The following is a 13,639-nucleotide window of genomic DNA, read 5'->3' on the forward strand; positions in this document are numbered from 1 at the left end:
CTGTCAGGTGCTCAGTTGGTTGCAGTTTGCAACTTTACCACCAGACGCCGCCAGTAAATTACAAAAATGACACACTGGGAAAGATCAGTGTCTCTAACTAAAGGTCAATAAGAACATTAATTAGTTGGCTAATGAAGGAAAGTTTAATAGTTCATTCCTGTTTGTTAACTAGCTAGTTGATGAAGGACTCAATGAGTGATCCATATGAGCTGGTGAAGGATTTAAACGAGACGAGGTCTCGGTGTGTAGCTGGAACGTCAATGTGCGAAGTTGAGGAGTTGAAAACTAGCAAAGAGCCACTACGCTAATTAGCTTTTTGCATACAATAGCATTTAGCGTTAGCTGGTTTCAGCCTTTAGCCTGTTTTCGGCTACATATCGGCTAAATCGGACGACACACAGACTGTGTATTCGGGAGCCGTCTGGTCTGTTCAATGTCCGATTCAAACTGATTCCAATGTTTGTGTTCACACTCACAGCTCGTATGTCCAGGTGTCGTCTGCAGAAGTCCAAGGTTGTGGAACATGAGTGAAAGCAGAACTTGACTGTCTCCTACGGAAACTGTCTGAGGTCTGTCCAGAAAGTTGCTTGGTTTGTTGCAAGGGGCCTTTTTGAAGAAAAGAAATAATTAAATTAATGAATAAAATAGAATAAACATAAAAAGTGGTCTAGTTATAGTTTGCACCAATTTGTTTTGAAAGTGCAATGGCCAGCGGGCAAACTCCCACAAGACGGCAGTGACATTTGCAGATGTCCCGACCTAAACTCGATGATATTCAGTTTTTAGAAGAGAAAAGTAACGAAAACCTCAAAAAACAACCAACAATCTTTGGTTTTACACAGGTTCATGTTTCAGGAGTTTCTCGCTTCAATATTTTTTAATGGTGATTCATATGTGATTCAAATGAAATCTCTAAACAGACTTCTTAGCGCGGTTGACGCTGCGTTCGGCTCGTTGCTGCTCGAAAGATTAAAGGGCCATTACACTAATTTGACACGTGTCAGTTTGCTGGACAGTTGTACACTGGCATCTGAAAGCCATGGTCCAGTGACAGACTTTTCATCATGGACAATGAGTTCCAGTGTTGCTGGAGCTTGAAGTCAGGACATCCTGGCCTTTGTCCAAATGATGACACAGTCCGTCAAAATGATGACTTACAATCTCTTAATGTTGATTTCGAGGTTTTATCGTGAGATATTTCAAAGTCAGTGTATTTACTTTCTCATGGCGTTCTGTCACTCTTCATGCTTTTTTTTTTTTTTTTTTTGGCAGGAATTAGTTTCCATAGTTTACGCATGAACTGGGACATGGAAAATTAGATTACACCAGAGAAACACTCATCACTTCCTCTGTGTCAGTGTCAGGGCTCTTACTGAAACTTAAACTCAGCGCAGATGTTTAGATTTCGTCCACCACCCCCTCAGTTTAAAAGTTTAACATGAGAGAGAAGGAGCTTCCTGCTGGAGGTCCGTCACCTTATCCACCAGTAAAGGGAATACAGTTTCCCATCAGCTATGAGCATAGAAGCCAATCACTGATGATCCCTACCTCTGCAGATGAACTGTTCATGACCGACAGTGAGAATCAACTGAGATCAGATGGAGTTCTTTTTTCCTTCAGTTTTAGTTACTTTACAAAACTGACAATCTAGTAATATATCAGTAATTCAAGTTTTTTTTTGTTGAGAATTAATTTTTCAATTTTAATTTGGTGATGATACAGGAATTTAACACAAACTAGACTTAATGGTGCACAGCTCCCTACATTCTCATAAAAGCAGAGAAAACAAACAAAAACTGTTTTATTGATATTGATTAACATCTAACCACTGTGCCCACACCTGTAAACTATATTTACATTTTGTTTAATTTGCAAAATTACTTTGTATAAACTACAAAAAAGTTTGAAATTTACACCTACCCATTAGGAAGAATACAAACTTTTTTTTTCTCGCAGCTGCTGCCATAGATCCAGAGAATGTTCCTATTAATATTTCACACTGGGAAGCGGCTGCATTTCATAGATATGTCTGTGGTGATGAGTCCATCTAGTGGCCATAATCTGTTTTTACACCTCAGTGTTGAAATGTGCATCTGTCTCCACCTCTTCACTTTCCTTTCCTCCTTTACTTCTTTCGACATGCCAGCTCCCAAACGTGAAGGCAAATCACCTGGCTCGCCCCCTGGTGGCTGCCTGCAGTATAGGTCTTAAACATGAACCTAAATGAACGTCATGTTTTTGTGAAGAATACTTGAAACCAGATATTGTACCATAAAATCCTCCGGAAAATGTTTACTGTCGTTATAAATCGGGTGAGAAGCAGAGTCATTTTCTCATAGACGTCTGGTTTTTGCAACCAGTGGAGTCGCCCTCTGCTGGTGATTCCAGAGAATACAGGCTTCTGCGTTGGCTTCATTTTCCGGACCCTGGTGACTTCATCCATTTTTATACACAGTCTTATACTAAACGAAGTCAAAGGCACTGGAGCAGCTGTCTGGACCTTCTCCAGGGTCCTACTGTACCAACTTCCCCCTCCTTTCTGCAGAGTTGCAGCGTTTACAGCAGAAGTGCCGCCTGATGTGACCGCTGAACTTCTTGTCTCTGACGCCGTAGACGAGCGGACTGAGCAGACGCGGGAGCACGTTGACGAACAGGAAGGAAGTGAAGACGATCTTGGTGCGGGCCTGGGGCCAAGTGGTGACCAAAACCACGTTGATCGAGGGAAAGATGAACGACAGCATGCAGAGGAAGAGCTGGACTCCGTGCAGCAGGATGGTGTTGCGGGCGTTTCTGGTCGAGGCCTGGGAAGAACCCGAGACCGCCCGGGCAGCGCACAGGACCTTCAGGTAGGTGACGATCAAAGTCAGGAAGACGCAGGAGAACAGAAGGATCTGATGGGAAGGTGTGGGAGAAAGATGCAGAGATTTAAAAAGATGGCCACTTCATTCTGCCGCCAATCAAAACTCGTTAAAACTAAGTGCTCCGTCTACCAACTTATCTTTTTAATATTTGTAATATTTAATAAGTGTGTGCGATGACTCGCGTGTAGTGATCTTGTGTATGATGTAATTTGTAAACTGGTCTCCCTTGTGAAAGAAATGGTGAACCTTGAGTTTCCCTGAATAAAGATCGAACCTGCAGTGCAGAGCCTTTGTCTCCCTCCTCTGGTAGTGAGAGTAATTACACTCAGTCCCTTCCCACCTAAACATTCGGATGCTTCCCTCGTCAGCCTCGGGCGAGGCCAAATTGTATTGATCGCCCCCTGGTGGCTGGCTGCAGTACATGTCATAAACCCCGCCCCCTCCATGTTAGCAGGTGGGACATGGACCAAAAGAAAAAAAAACTAAGTAGATGTTAAATAAATGTTTCCAAAGATGGTTTCTGTCATTGTAGGTATTTCTTATCACACTGATGTATGTCCAAGTGTTCGTGCTTCTCATCAGTTTGGTTTTAACTAGTCATTTGATGTTATGAAAACGGGGTGAAACTTAATGTTTGGCAGATGAGACTGACTTCTGATTGGTCGAGCGCGTGTTTTCGACGGGACATCGATTGAAAAGGCACCACTCCACAATCACTCCCTGCGTCGTCCATCTTTCTCTGCTATCTACAGTCACCACGAACACCAGATTTTAAACTCTTGTCAATGTCAACTTCAAATGATGGTTATTTTTCAGTCCCTCACTCCAGCTTTGACTAAACAATGTCAGCGACGCGATCAGTATTTCACCTGAACGACCAAACCTTGAGCCTTGTGGTACGGCGCGTTGTAAAGAGAGGTGGTGAAACAGACGACAGTCCCCGTGGAGGCAGACGGCGGCTGGACGGCGAAGAGGATGATGATGTCTGCGAGGCCGGGGATGAGGGACACGCCCCAGATGAGAGCGATCAGAGCGTGGGCCCGCTGCACGGTGCACATCTGGACGTGGTGAAGAGGCCGGCAGACAGCGATGTAACGCTCTACTGCCATGCCAGCCAGGTTCAGAGGACTGTTCCTGTTCAACACAAACACACACCATACGGATTTGTTCACATGATTTAATCCAGAAATTCTGCACTAATTCCAATGGAGCCGGGGACGTGTTTGTATGTTTTTGTTATGTCTCATTATTTATTTCTTTTTTGTTGTATTTGAGACTGTGACTTGACATTTTTTTTTATGTCTTATCTTGTTGATCATATTTTGTTTTATTAATTTGAATATGCAAGGTAACTTTAATATAAGGCTGTCGGATGTAATGCGGCAAAAAAGTAAAATATTTCCCTAAAACTGAACTAAATGTTGCTGGTTGTATAATATTAAAGATTTTAGACCTATTTTTTTTCCCCCCTTATATGTTTATTGGCTTTTAAACATACTGATTGACAAACAGCCATACATAAAAATAAAAAAAATGCTCCCCCCAATAACAACAACATTCTCGGTAATAAAATAAATAATTAAAGAAAAGAAAATACATTTAAAAAAAGCACATAACAGATACATCATGTAAACGCCCCCGTTGTGCGGCGAATAGAGGAATATCTCATCCCTTATCTCTTATCTTATCTTACATGTGTCGGCTGATTCACATTCCCCCTCTGAAAGTTCTGCTGTTCATGGTTGAAGTTGTAGTCATACACCTCTCGCGGCCCACAGGGTTTTCCTGTGTCCAGAGGCAAAGCTGCGGAGCCGGAGGAAACCTGACGGACGCACACGAACACGCACAGGACCTACTTGTTGGTGGTGGTCAGGAGCAGAATCATGGTGCAGCAGGGGGCAAAGCTCAGGGGAACCGTGTAGGTGAGGATCTGCAGCGCCACGGAAACTGTCAGCATGAGCATGTCGTTGATCACCAGGTGGATGTAGAGCACATACCTGCAGGGAGAGGAAGCGGCATGAGGCGGACAAACTACCAGCCGACACTGTATTATCTTCGGCGTCAGAAGGAAAGAAGGAGATCACACATGGCGACTGCGACCTGAGACCTGGGCTCTCGCTGGAACACCTTGTTCTTAAAGTAGATGTGCACAAAAGCGCCGTTGACGCAGTTGATGATGACGCCGAGGGCGAAGGAGGTCAGGTTCTTGGAGAGAGCTTCGTCCAGACTGTCCAGACGTGTGGATGAGTTCATGTCACAGCTCGGTTCAGCCAGAGCTGGACAGGCAATCCATCCAGACTCTCACACCTACTGTTTAATAATTCATATTAACAAATCACCTGAAAGACACACCCTCTTTTTGCTCTTAATTCTTACAAAATGTTTTTACAAAGACTTTATATCTCATTTGATGAAAATGAATGAGGAAAAACAACATGAGAACCAATATCTGAAAAATGCATGATCAATTATAAGAAAGACTGTGGTTAAATTAAAATAAAGTTGTGATTTATTAATGAAAATACAAATCAACAGAAATACAGAAACACCCTATCAATAATAAGTATGTTACAGTTAATTGTCCCCCCACTGATTGATCAAGGACAAAAATAAAATTCACAAAAGCCAATTGTTATCAAGTTAATTGTAACATTTTTTTCCATAATTGTTTTTTGTGATACCTGATGAATCAAAGCTAAACAGAAAGAAGAATAGGACCCAACAACATTTAAACTATTCCACCTTTAATGCTGAAATGTTTTTATACAACTTGCACATAAATAAAAAGAATTATTCAGATATTACGATGCAGTTTGTGCAAAATGTTTAAGAAAAACTAGCGATTTAAAGAAGGTTTTTTTTTTACGTTAAGAGTTAAAGGTTTGTTTGTTTAAAGGGGGAGACGGAGCTGCTGTGTCTGGCTGCCAGATGTGATATTGTCTCACATGTAGAGATAATCATAGACAAACTTACGTACTTGGTCTGAGGTGCTGAGCCGAACAGCCGTCTGCGACAGTGAGAGGAACAGGAAGAGATGAACAGGTTTTATAGATTTGAAATGCTCGTGATGCCGTGAGATGAGATCAACATGAAGAGGTGGGAGAAGGGAAACTATGATGTCAGAGTTTGAAATACAAGTGAGTGAAATTAAGTTTGGTTGAATTTCGGTAAAAATAAATATTTGAAACACTGAAATGTGGATTTATTATCAACGAGACAGAAGTGACAAAAATTATCATTCAATCGGAAGGCCCCTATTCATTTTCTGTTGATCAGCAACTCAGTTAAACAACTAATTAATCAATTTTCTATGTCAAAAATGTTAATAAAATCCCGTTCTTGCGTTTCCTCCTTCAAGCCCGGGTTTTCTACCAGAGGCCCGGGGATGTGAGCTGTCCCTTCCGGGCCGCGCCCTTCTGGAGACCTCGGAGGATGTTCGATATTTGTCTGCAGGAAAACACAGTGTCAAAAGGGCGTCAAAATTTAGAATAACGCAATTACTATTGTCATAAAACTTTGTTGAAAGCATTTCACAGAACCTTTCCACATGACCTTCACACACAGAGTGCAGGCAGCATTATTATGAAGTCGAACAAACATGGACGGGACATTGATAAAGTCCAGAGAGTCGTTACAGCGACTTCATCAGAGCCAAAGAAGTGCATTTTATAATGAAATAATAATAATCGGTCGACCCGTAATATAGAAGCAGGTGGGTACATCGTCTCAAATGGACCTATCTCTTTTCCTACTGTCACTGGGTATGTGAAGGCCCTTTAATGACAAATGCACTAAACATCAAAACATCCCAGTTCCCATGATGCTTTGTTTAAGAGTCTTTACAAATTAATCTCACAGTATTTTCCACACTTTCTGAAGTCGCATGTCGTCATATCCGAGTCACAAATTGATATTTTCACCATGATCTGTCGTCCACCAACTCGGGACCCCAGTGTCTCTGGACATTACTGAGATATATATGAATATCAGCACACAACAACAACTTTTCCAACAGTCACCATGAATCCATCGGCCGCACGCCGACTGTACAGAAGGCCGTGAAATTCAAACCACGCGAATGCAGCAGAGCTCAGGCGGACGGAGCAGTGGACGGACAGTCAGTGGCGCTCGTCTTCGGGTTCATCCGAACGTTCCCTCTCTGTAACGAGGGCCGGACCCTGGCGACGGTGTGGCTCCGAAACGCCAGGTGCCGCAACCAGTACTTCCTGAACAGCTCGTCCCGGAAGCCGTAGATGATGGGGCTGAGGAAGCGGGGGATGATGTAGACGAGCAGGAAGAAGACGTAGCGGATCTCCAGGCTCAGGCGAGGGAAGATGGAGATGAGGGCGGCCTGCAGGGAGGGAACCACGAAGGCGAGCATGCACAGCTGCAGCTGGAACAAAAAACACGTGGGAGAATCTTTGAGTCCAAGCTTAAAGCTACAGTGTGTCATATTTAGACAAACTTATTCACAGAAATTTAACATATGGTCCATAACTATGTGTTCATATATGTATAATCACCTGCGACAAAGACTGAGTTAAATATAGTTACATGAGGTGGACCCGACCTCCGTGTGAGGCGCCATGTTTGCTAGGTCGCGTCGAATACGGTTGTTGCACAAAACCGTTCCAGAATACGTCGCATTTGCGTAAAATTTCAGCGCTGCCGGAAAAAGGGGAAATGGAATCAACGGTGCGCCACCATAAAGTGTCCCCTGTCGGGTGCTCAGTTGGTTGAAGTTTGCAACGTTACCACCAGATGCCGCCAGAAAATTACACACTTTTGCTTTAAGAGTAAACTAGTGCGATTCCATGATCACTGAGGACTTCTACTGTTCATGTACAGAATATTGATAATGTGCACAAAACCTCAAAACAAAGTGAATGTGATATGTTTTGTAGTGAAACCAAGTGGGGTCATTTTGATGTTAATCTCAATTGTTGACCTTTGCTCCTGAATGAAAAAAAGTGTCCATGCTGCAAATCTCAACCGGCCTTTCTGATTGTGGACATTTTGACTTGTCTGTTAATGTCAGGTTTTGTATATAGATGCTGGTTGAGTGTCATCACTGCTCAGCTCACGCTGCACACTCAGGGGCGGTTGCCCGGCTGTGACACCCACCTGCACCCCGTGCAGCAGCACGGTGTTTCTGGCTCTCTTCACCAAGGCCAGGCCCGCGGAGGCCGCCCGCGCCGTCAGCATGATCCTGCAGTAGGTGTAGAGCAGCGTCAGAGCCACGCCGGACAGGTACGTGCCGTCGAAAATGCAGTTCTTGTAGTAGTTGGCCCGGTCGGGGAAGAGCAGCGAGTGGTCGCAGAAGATGGTGGTGCGGAGGAAGCTCGGGGGCTCCGTGACCAGGATGACCAGGAGGTCGGTGATGGGCGGCGTGGCGGCGAGCAGGAAGATGACGCAGATGAGGAGGCGCGTGCGAGGGACCGTGCACATCTGGATGTAGTGCAGTGGGAAGCAGATGGCGATGTAGCGCTCCACGGCCATGCCGGCCAGGATGAGCGGCGTGGAGCGGGTGGTGAGGACCGCTGTCATGATCTGAGGGAGGCACATGGAGGTTAGAGGTCACATGAGTTCAGGGGAGAATTCCCAGGAGGGGGTCCTTAATAGATAATGGATGAAACCACATCGGACACCTCAGGTCCAGTGTGTTTATTTCCAAACTAAGTCTATACTCAACACAACCTCTTACTGGGTTTACAGGATCAGGTCATGTGACTGAAATCACTTGATGCTCGATGGGAATGATGTGACAGAAAGGGGCGGGGCACCTTAACATGACATTGTCATGGTTATATTGTGAAATGTTAAAAATATAAATCAGTCATATATAAAACAATGTTCCCATCTGCCATTTACTGGAATTTCTGAACTGTCTTTTAACTTCTGATGACTAATCTATTTATTTCTGATGATTTCATGTCTTATTTGTTTAAATGGCCTTGTGAAGCACTTCGTAATCTCTATTAATAAAGAATATTCCTATATTTTCTATCAGTTTTCCCACTGTATCGAATATTTAAATTCTTCAAATGAGAGAAATGTCAATTTAGACTTCCTGAAGTTGACCACATCTTTATTTAAGGTTAATAAATCTGACGCCAGTAGACAGTAAATTACCATAGTCCATGTAGACCATTTTTATTTAGGCTCGTGAACAATTCTTTACACTTTACAAAAATCAATGACATTTCTGTGAATGATATTCATTTTCTCATTCAACTGTCTGCCCTCGTCATTCTATCATGATGTTATAAAATACTAGTCATACTGAGTTGGGCGTGGATTAGAATTTAGGCATTGATTTTTTAAATTTCTCAGATCACAATATGTGATATGTCCCAGATTATCAAATTCAGGCAGATTTTTTGGGAACATTTATGGGTGTGGCATGTCTCCCCTGGGTATGACATCTATATAAAATCTTAGCGATCACAGAAAGGTCTGGTGTCGATCTAACGTGTGACCTAGTTATCGGAAAGAATTGCAAAAAGCGTACCAGATTACCCAAATTCACTGGCTCTACTTGTGAGATCTGTACGTCTGTGATCAACACGTTGTAGACATTTGCACTGGTTGTCATCAAACATCCGATCCTCTACAGTGTGAATAATGCAGCAGCAGTTCAAGACAGTGAACTTAATCCTTCCACTTTGGGAAGAACCTGTGACAGAACCCGGGCCGAGGTGGTGTCCACTCACCAGAAGGCAGCAGACGGAGGCGTGGATCTTCCTGAAGATGTAGCTGGCCACGTACAGGGCCGTCACCAGGGTCAGCTGCAGGGCGTCGTTCATCACCATGCAGATGAACATGATGTAGCGCGGGTTCTCAAAGAAGATGCTGCGGTCACAGACGGAGCACCGTGTGATTCACATGATCGTTCTAGTTTCATCATTAATCTCTGTGCTTTTTTCATAATAATCAAATATTGTTAAAATACATTGAATGTAAAAAAAAGGGAACATTTACTGAATATACTCTTCTTGTATTTTTTAAATAATTGTCCAAAATGCAAAGATCATCAAGTCACCATTAAATTAAATTGAAAAATATCATGCAGCAAATCCTCACACAAGGTGGAACAATGCCTCTTTTTCTATGTTTTTGCTTTAGGAAATTTCTAAAAAGATCAATTACCTTCTACAGAAATTGCCAAATAATCTTCTGTGAACGGACTAATCAATTAATAGAGTTATCATTTCAGTTGCAGATTACAGGACAGAGACAGTGGACTCATCGTTACGCGGTGTAGTTAAATCTGTTTGATAAGACAAACAAATTATGACAAAATGGAAAAGATTGGAGGCAGGAAATATCCAAATTAAGTAATCAACATATGCATTTTGTTTAGGAGATGCTGCTGCTGCTTCTGCTGCTGCTGGAATCAACTTAAACAACATGTCATTGAACTTAACTTCTGACTCAGTTACATGTTTAGAAATAAAAGCAGAAACTTGTTTCAGGCAGCGGGTGTGTACCTGTGTCGCAGGAAGGTGTGCACCATGCTGCTGTTGATGACACTGAGGGCCAGCCACACCAGCATGGCCACTGAGTTCTTGGTCAGAGCGTTAGTGAAGCTGTCTTTGGGTGCAGCCGCAGCGCCCCCTGTCTGTCCAAAGCTGGTATTGCTCATCAGCAGGCCCAGAGGGCTGAAGGTGTCCATCCTCGCTGACGTCTCCTGCTCAAAATCTGAAGAGACAGAGAAATCTAATGGGATGCTTTACAGACAAAACAATTGTATTCATACAAAGCAATGCAATGATATATTTAAATATAATAAACACCAAAGCAATTGTAAGATTCACAAGGGGGCATATTTTTTGAAAGTTTGCACACGTTATAATAAATGGGTTGAATATTTTATCACTATTTTACAGGAGCATGCATGCACATAATCATGACACATAAGAACATGCATGAAATACATGCAAGGTTATATAAAATACAATAGCGTCATATTTTCTTATGATAAATATACAGACATCTTAACCTGTACAAACCTACATCCACAGAAATCCCATTCACACGTCTTCAGTTCAGTTCATGGTTCACAGTCGTTTAAAATGTACATGTTGCTTTGAAATCTGCATGAACATCAGAGGAATCTATTTATTATGATGACAAAGAATTTTTAAAACAGCATTAAAAACATTTTAGTTAGTTTGCTTTCTAATAATCTAAAACTTGCACACAGACCAAATCCTAACAGGTGCAGATTTTCTCCATTTTGGTGCTACACTTAGAGGCATTTTTTAATGAACAGGATATATTAAAAGTAACATAATGTGTGTTTAATTCATTGTAATAGATAAACATATAAATATCTGAGCTCAACATGATGTCCTGTGATGATGTGGGACACAGTACTCCTGTTACACAAAAGTTTTATAAAATGTAAATCATGTATTTACAGTATTACAAACTTAAAAACTTACTTCATTCATGATCTCTTGAGTCTGTAATGAAAAGTTTACAGGCATTAGAACAGAAAAAAAACATCTCAAATTTCCTTGGTTATATACAGTGTGAACACCTATTTAATACTTACAAATTCATAATATTAATACAAAGTGTGTGTGACACACAGTCTTTTCAACCTTTTAAAAAAAAGAACATTACACACTACCTTTTTTACAGTAACAATAAAGCAAAGCATAACAAACAATATTCACAGACAATAAACTGATGACAGTCTTCTCTCTCCTGTGAGACACTGACTGTCAGTGACCTCCTCCAGCAGCCTGGGCTCTCGAATATAAAGTATGTCGCATTTGTGTGTGTGTTCGTGCGCGCGTGTGTGTATTGATCAAGTCGTCATAGGGATAGGGTAAAGGTCATGTTTGTCTGATCTCTGAGCCACCAAGAAAGATGAGCGGGAGAATAACTTGAATTAATTGTCAAATATGATCTGAGTGAATTTAAACAGAAAGGCCATTAAATGAAAAGTGTATTTAAGTTGATCACTGCTGATGGGTGTGTTATAAGACTATCTATCTATCTATCTATCTATCTATCTATCTATCCATCCATCCATCCCTCTCTCTCTCTATCTATCTATCTATCTATCTATCTATCTATCTATCTATCTATCCACTGTCTATCTATGTATCTATGTATCTATTTATCTATATATCTGTTTATCTATCTATCTATCTATCTATCTATCTATCTATCTATCTATCTGTTGATCTATTTATCTATCTATCTATCTATCATCAATCTATCTATCTATCTATATCTATCTATCTATCTATCGTTTACGTAATACACCCAACCTGACATCAAATCATAACCACAGTTACAACATGGTTCAAATTACAGGGTGTTTGTGTGTGTGTGTGTGGGGGGGGGGGAGGTGACGCCTCTACAGTAATTAATCCTCAGAGACGCCTAAAAGAGGTACAAACCATACTTTGGGAGGGGAAGGGCTCATTCATATTTCATATTTTCGTATAATTGTAAATATGATGGTATTTTTGTTGACACGTCATAACTGTAAGTAAAGATGGACGAAATGACAGACTGACTCACGATTGGTCGAGCGCGCGTGTGTGGGCGGGACCTCGATACGTCGGCGGTTCCGCTCCACGATCGCCACTGCGAAAAAAAAAAGAAACGCAAGATGGCGTCATCCGTATTCGTGATATTTTGGCTTTATTTTTTTCGTACAACAGAAGAAAGTGGGAGACGCGTCGTCCATCTTTATTGACAGTCTGTAATGCTTGTGGAAGAATCCTGTTGGTAATTACTATTCAGGCACCCCTAAAGTGGACCGTACCATTTCTCAACCTTGACGTCACATGAACGTCTGGTGTCCTCGGATAAACCAGCATCGTACGTACGAGTCGACGGAAACACCCGAGGTCAACGTCAGTCTCCTTAACATTTTAATCTATTACCTTACAGTTAAAGTGTCTGACTAAGATTGAACTGGCGAATGCTAACGTTAGCTAGTTTATAAGTTTTGCCAGGTTTGCTAAATAATATTAATCAGCTGAAGCTGACGTAGTCTAGCTAATGTTAGCTAGCTGACATTAGCAAAACTACGTTAGCTAACTAATGTAGTTAGCTAACGTAGTTTAGCTAGCTGACATTAGCTAAACTGTTAGCTAACGTAGTTTAGCTAGCTACTGTTAGCTAATGTTAGCTAGCTGACAGCCTGTAATTATAACGTTAGCTAACATTGCTGCTTTGTCTTGAGGCAGTGGAGAATAAGTTGTTGTACATATTTGTTTTGACATCAACACAGAGATTTATATTTCATTCTTAGCTGTCTTTGTGTAGCTATGTTGGTGTAGATAGTATGTTGCCTGTTTGGTACAAACTTTTTTAACAGGCTTCCCTTTTGTTTTCACTCAGGTGTTTTACCTGTTGGGGGTAATTGAGCGATATCAAAGTCAATGCAAGAGGACAGGAGACACACCCTGAGACCTGCCGGTGCTTAATGAAACAGTAAGTTAGAGTTTTAATGTGTATTTTCTGTAGCTGTCACACAAGCTTAATGATGAGCAGCATGTTGATGGTGGAGCTTTACATTGATGTGCGTTTGTGTTAAGGAAGCAGAATGACCGGCAGGTATTAGTACACAAACAATATGACTTGTAAGACTTCAATTCACCGAAGCACACGTCTGCGTTGTACCCCCAATTGCTCGTAAAATTAGCACTCATAACCAACAGTGAATCATACTTGCTTACTGTAGGGTGATTGTTAGAAGCGTGTGGGGCAGATGGGGAAGCACATGACTCCTGACACAGCTTGACAAA

General features: G+C 41.8%; 2 protein-coding genes across 2 annotated transcripts; both read right to left on the reverse strand.

The window, feature by feature from the left end:
- Positions 1–2,500: 2,500 nt before the first annotated feature.
- Positions 2,501–5,114, reverse strand: LOC118308866 (odorant receptor 131-2-like). The gene is made up of 4 exons (XM_035630294.2): positions 4,969–5,114; positions 4,718–4,858; positions 3,731–3,995; positions 2,501–2,891 (listed from the first exon to the last, which is right to left on the reverse strand). The coding sequence occupies exons 1-4, from the start codon at positions 5,112–5,114 to the stop codon at positions 2,514–2,516; spliced, it is 930 nt and encodes a 309-aa protein (XP_035486187.2). The 3' UTR covers positions 2,501–2,513.
- A 1,245-nt stretch (positions 5,115–6,359) lies between these two features.
- LOC118309521 (odorant receptor 131-2-like) lies at positions 6,360–10,505 on the reverse strand. Its single transcript, XM_047332555.1, has 4 exons — positions 10,352–10,505; positions 9,575–9,713; positions 7,911–8,411; positions 6,360–7,254 (listed from the first exon to the last, which is right to left on the reverse strand). The coding sequence occupies exons 1-4, from the start codon at positions 10,414–10,416 to the stop codon at positions 6,952–6,954; spliced, it is 1,008 nt and encodes a 335-aa protein (XP_047188511.1). The 5' UTR covers positions 10,417–10,505; the 3' UTR covers positions 6,360–6,951.
- Positions 10,506–13,639: the final 3,134 nt, after the last annotated feature.

The sequence above is a fragment of the Scophthalmus maximus genome, chromosome 6, assembly GCF_022379125.1.
Source record: "Scophthalmus maximus strain ysfricsl-2021 chromosome 6, ASM2237912v1, whole genome shotgun sequence".
Lineage (NCBI taxonomy): Eukaryota > Metazoa > Chordata > Actinopteri > Pleuronectiformes > Scophthalmidae > Scophthalmus > Scophthalmus maximus.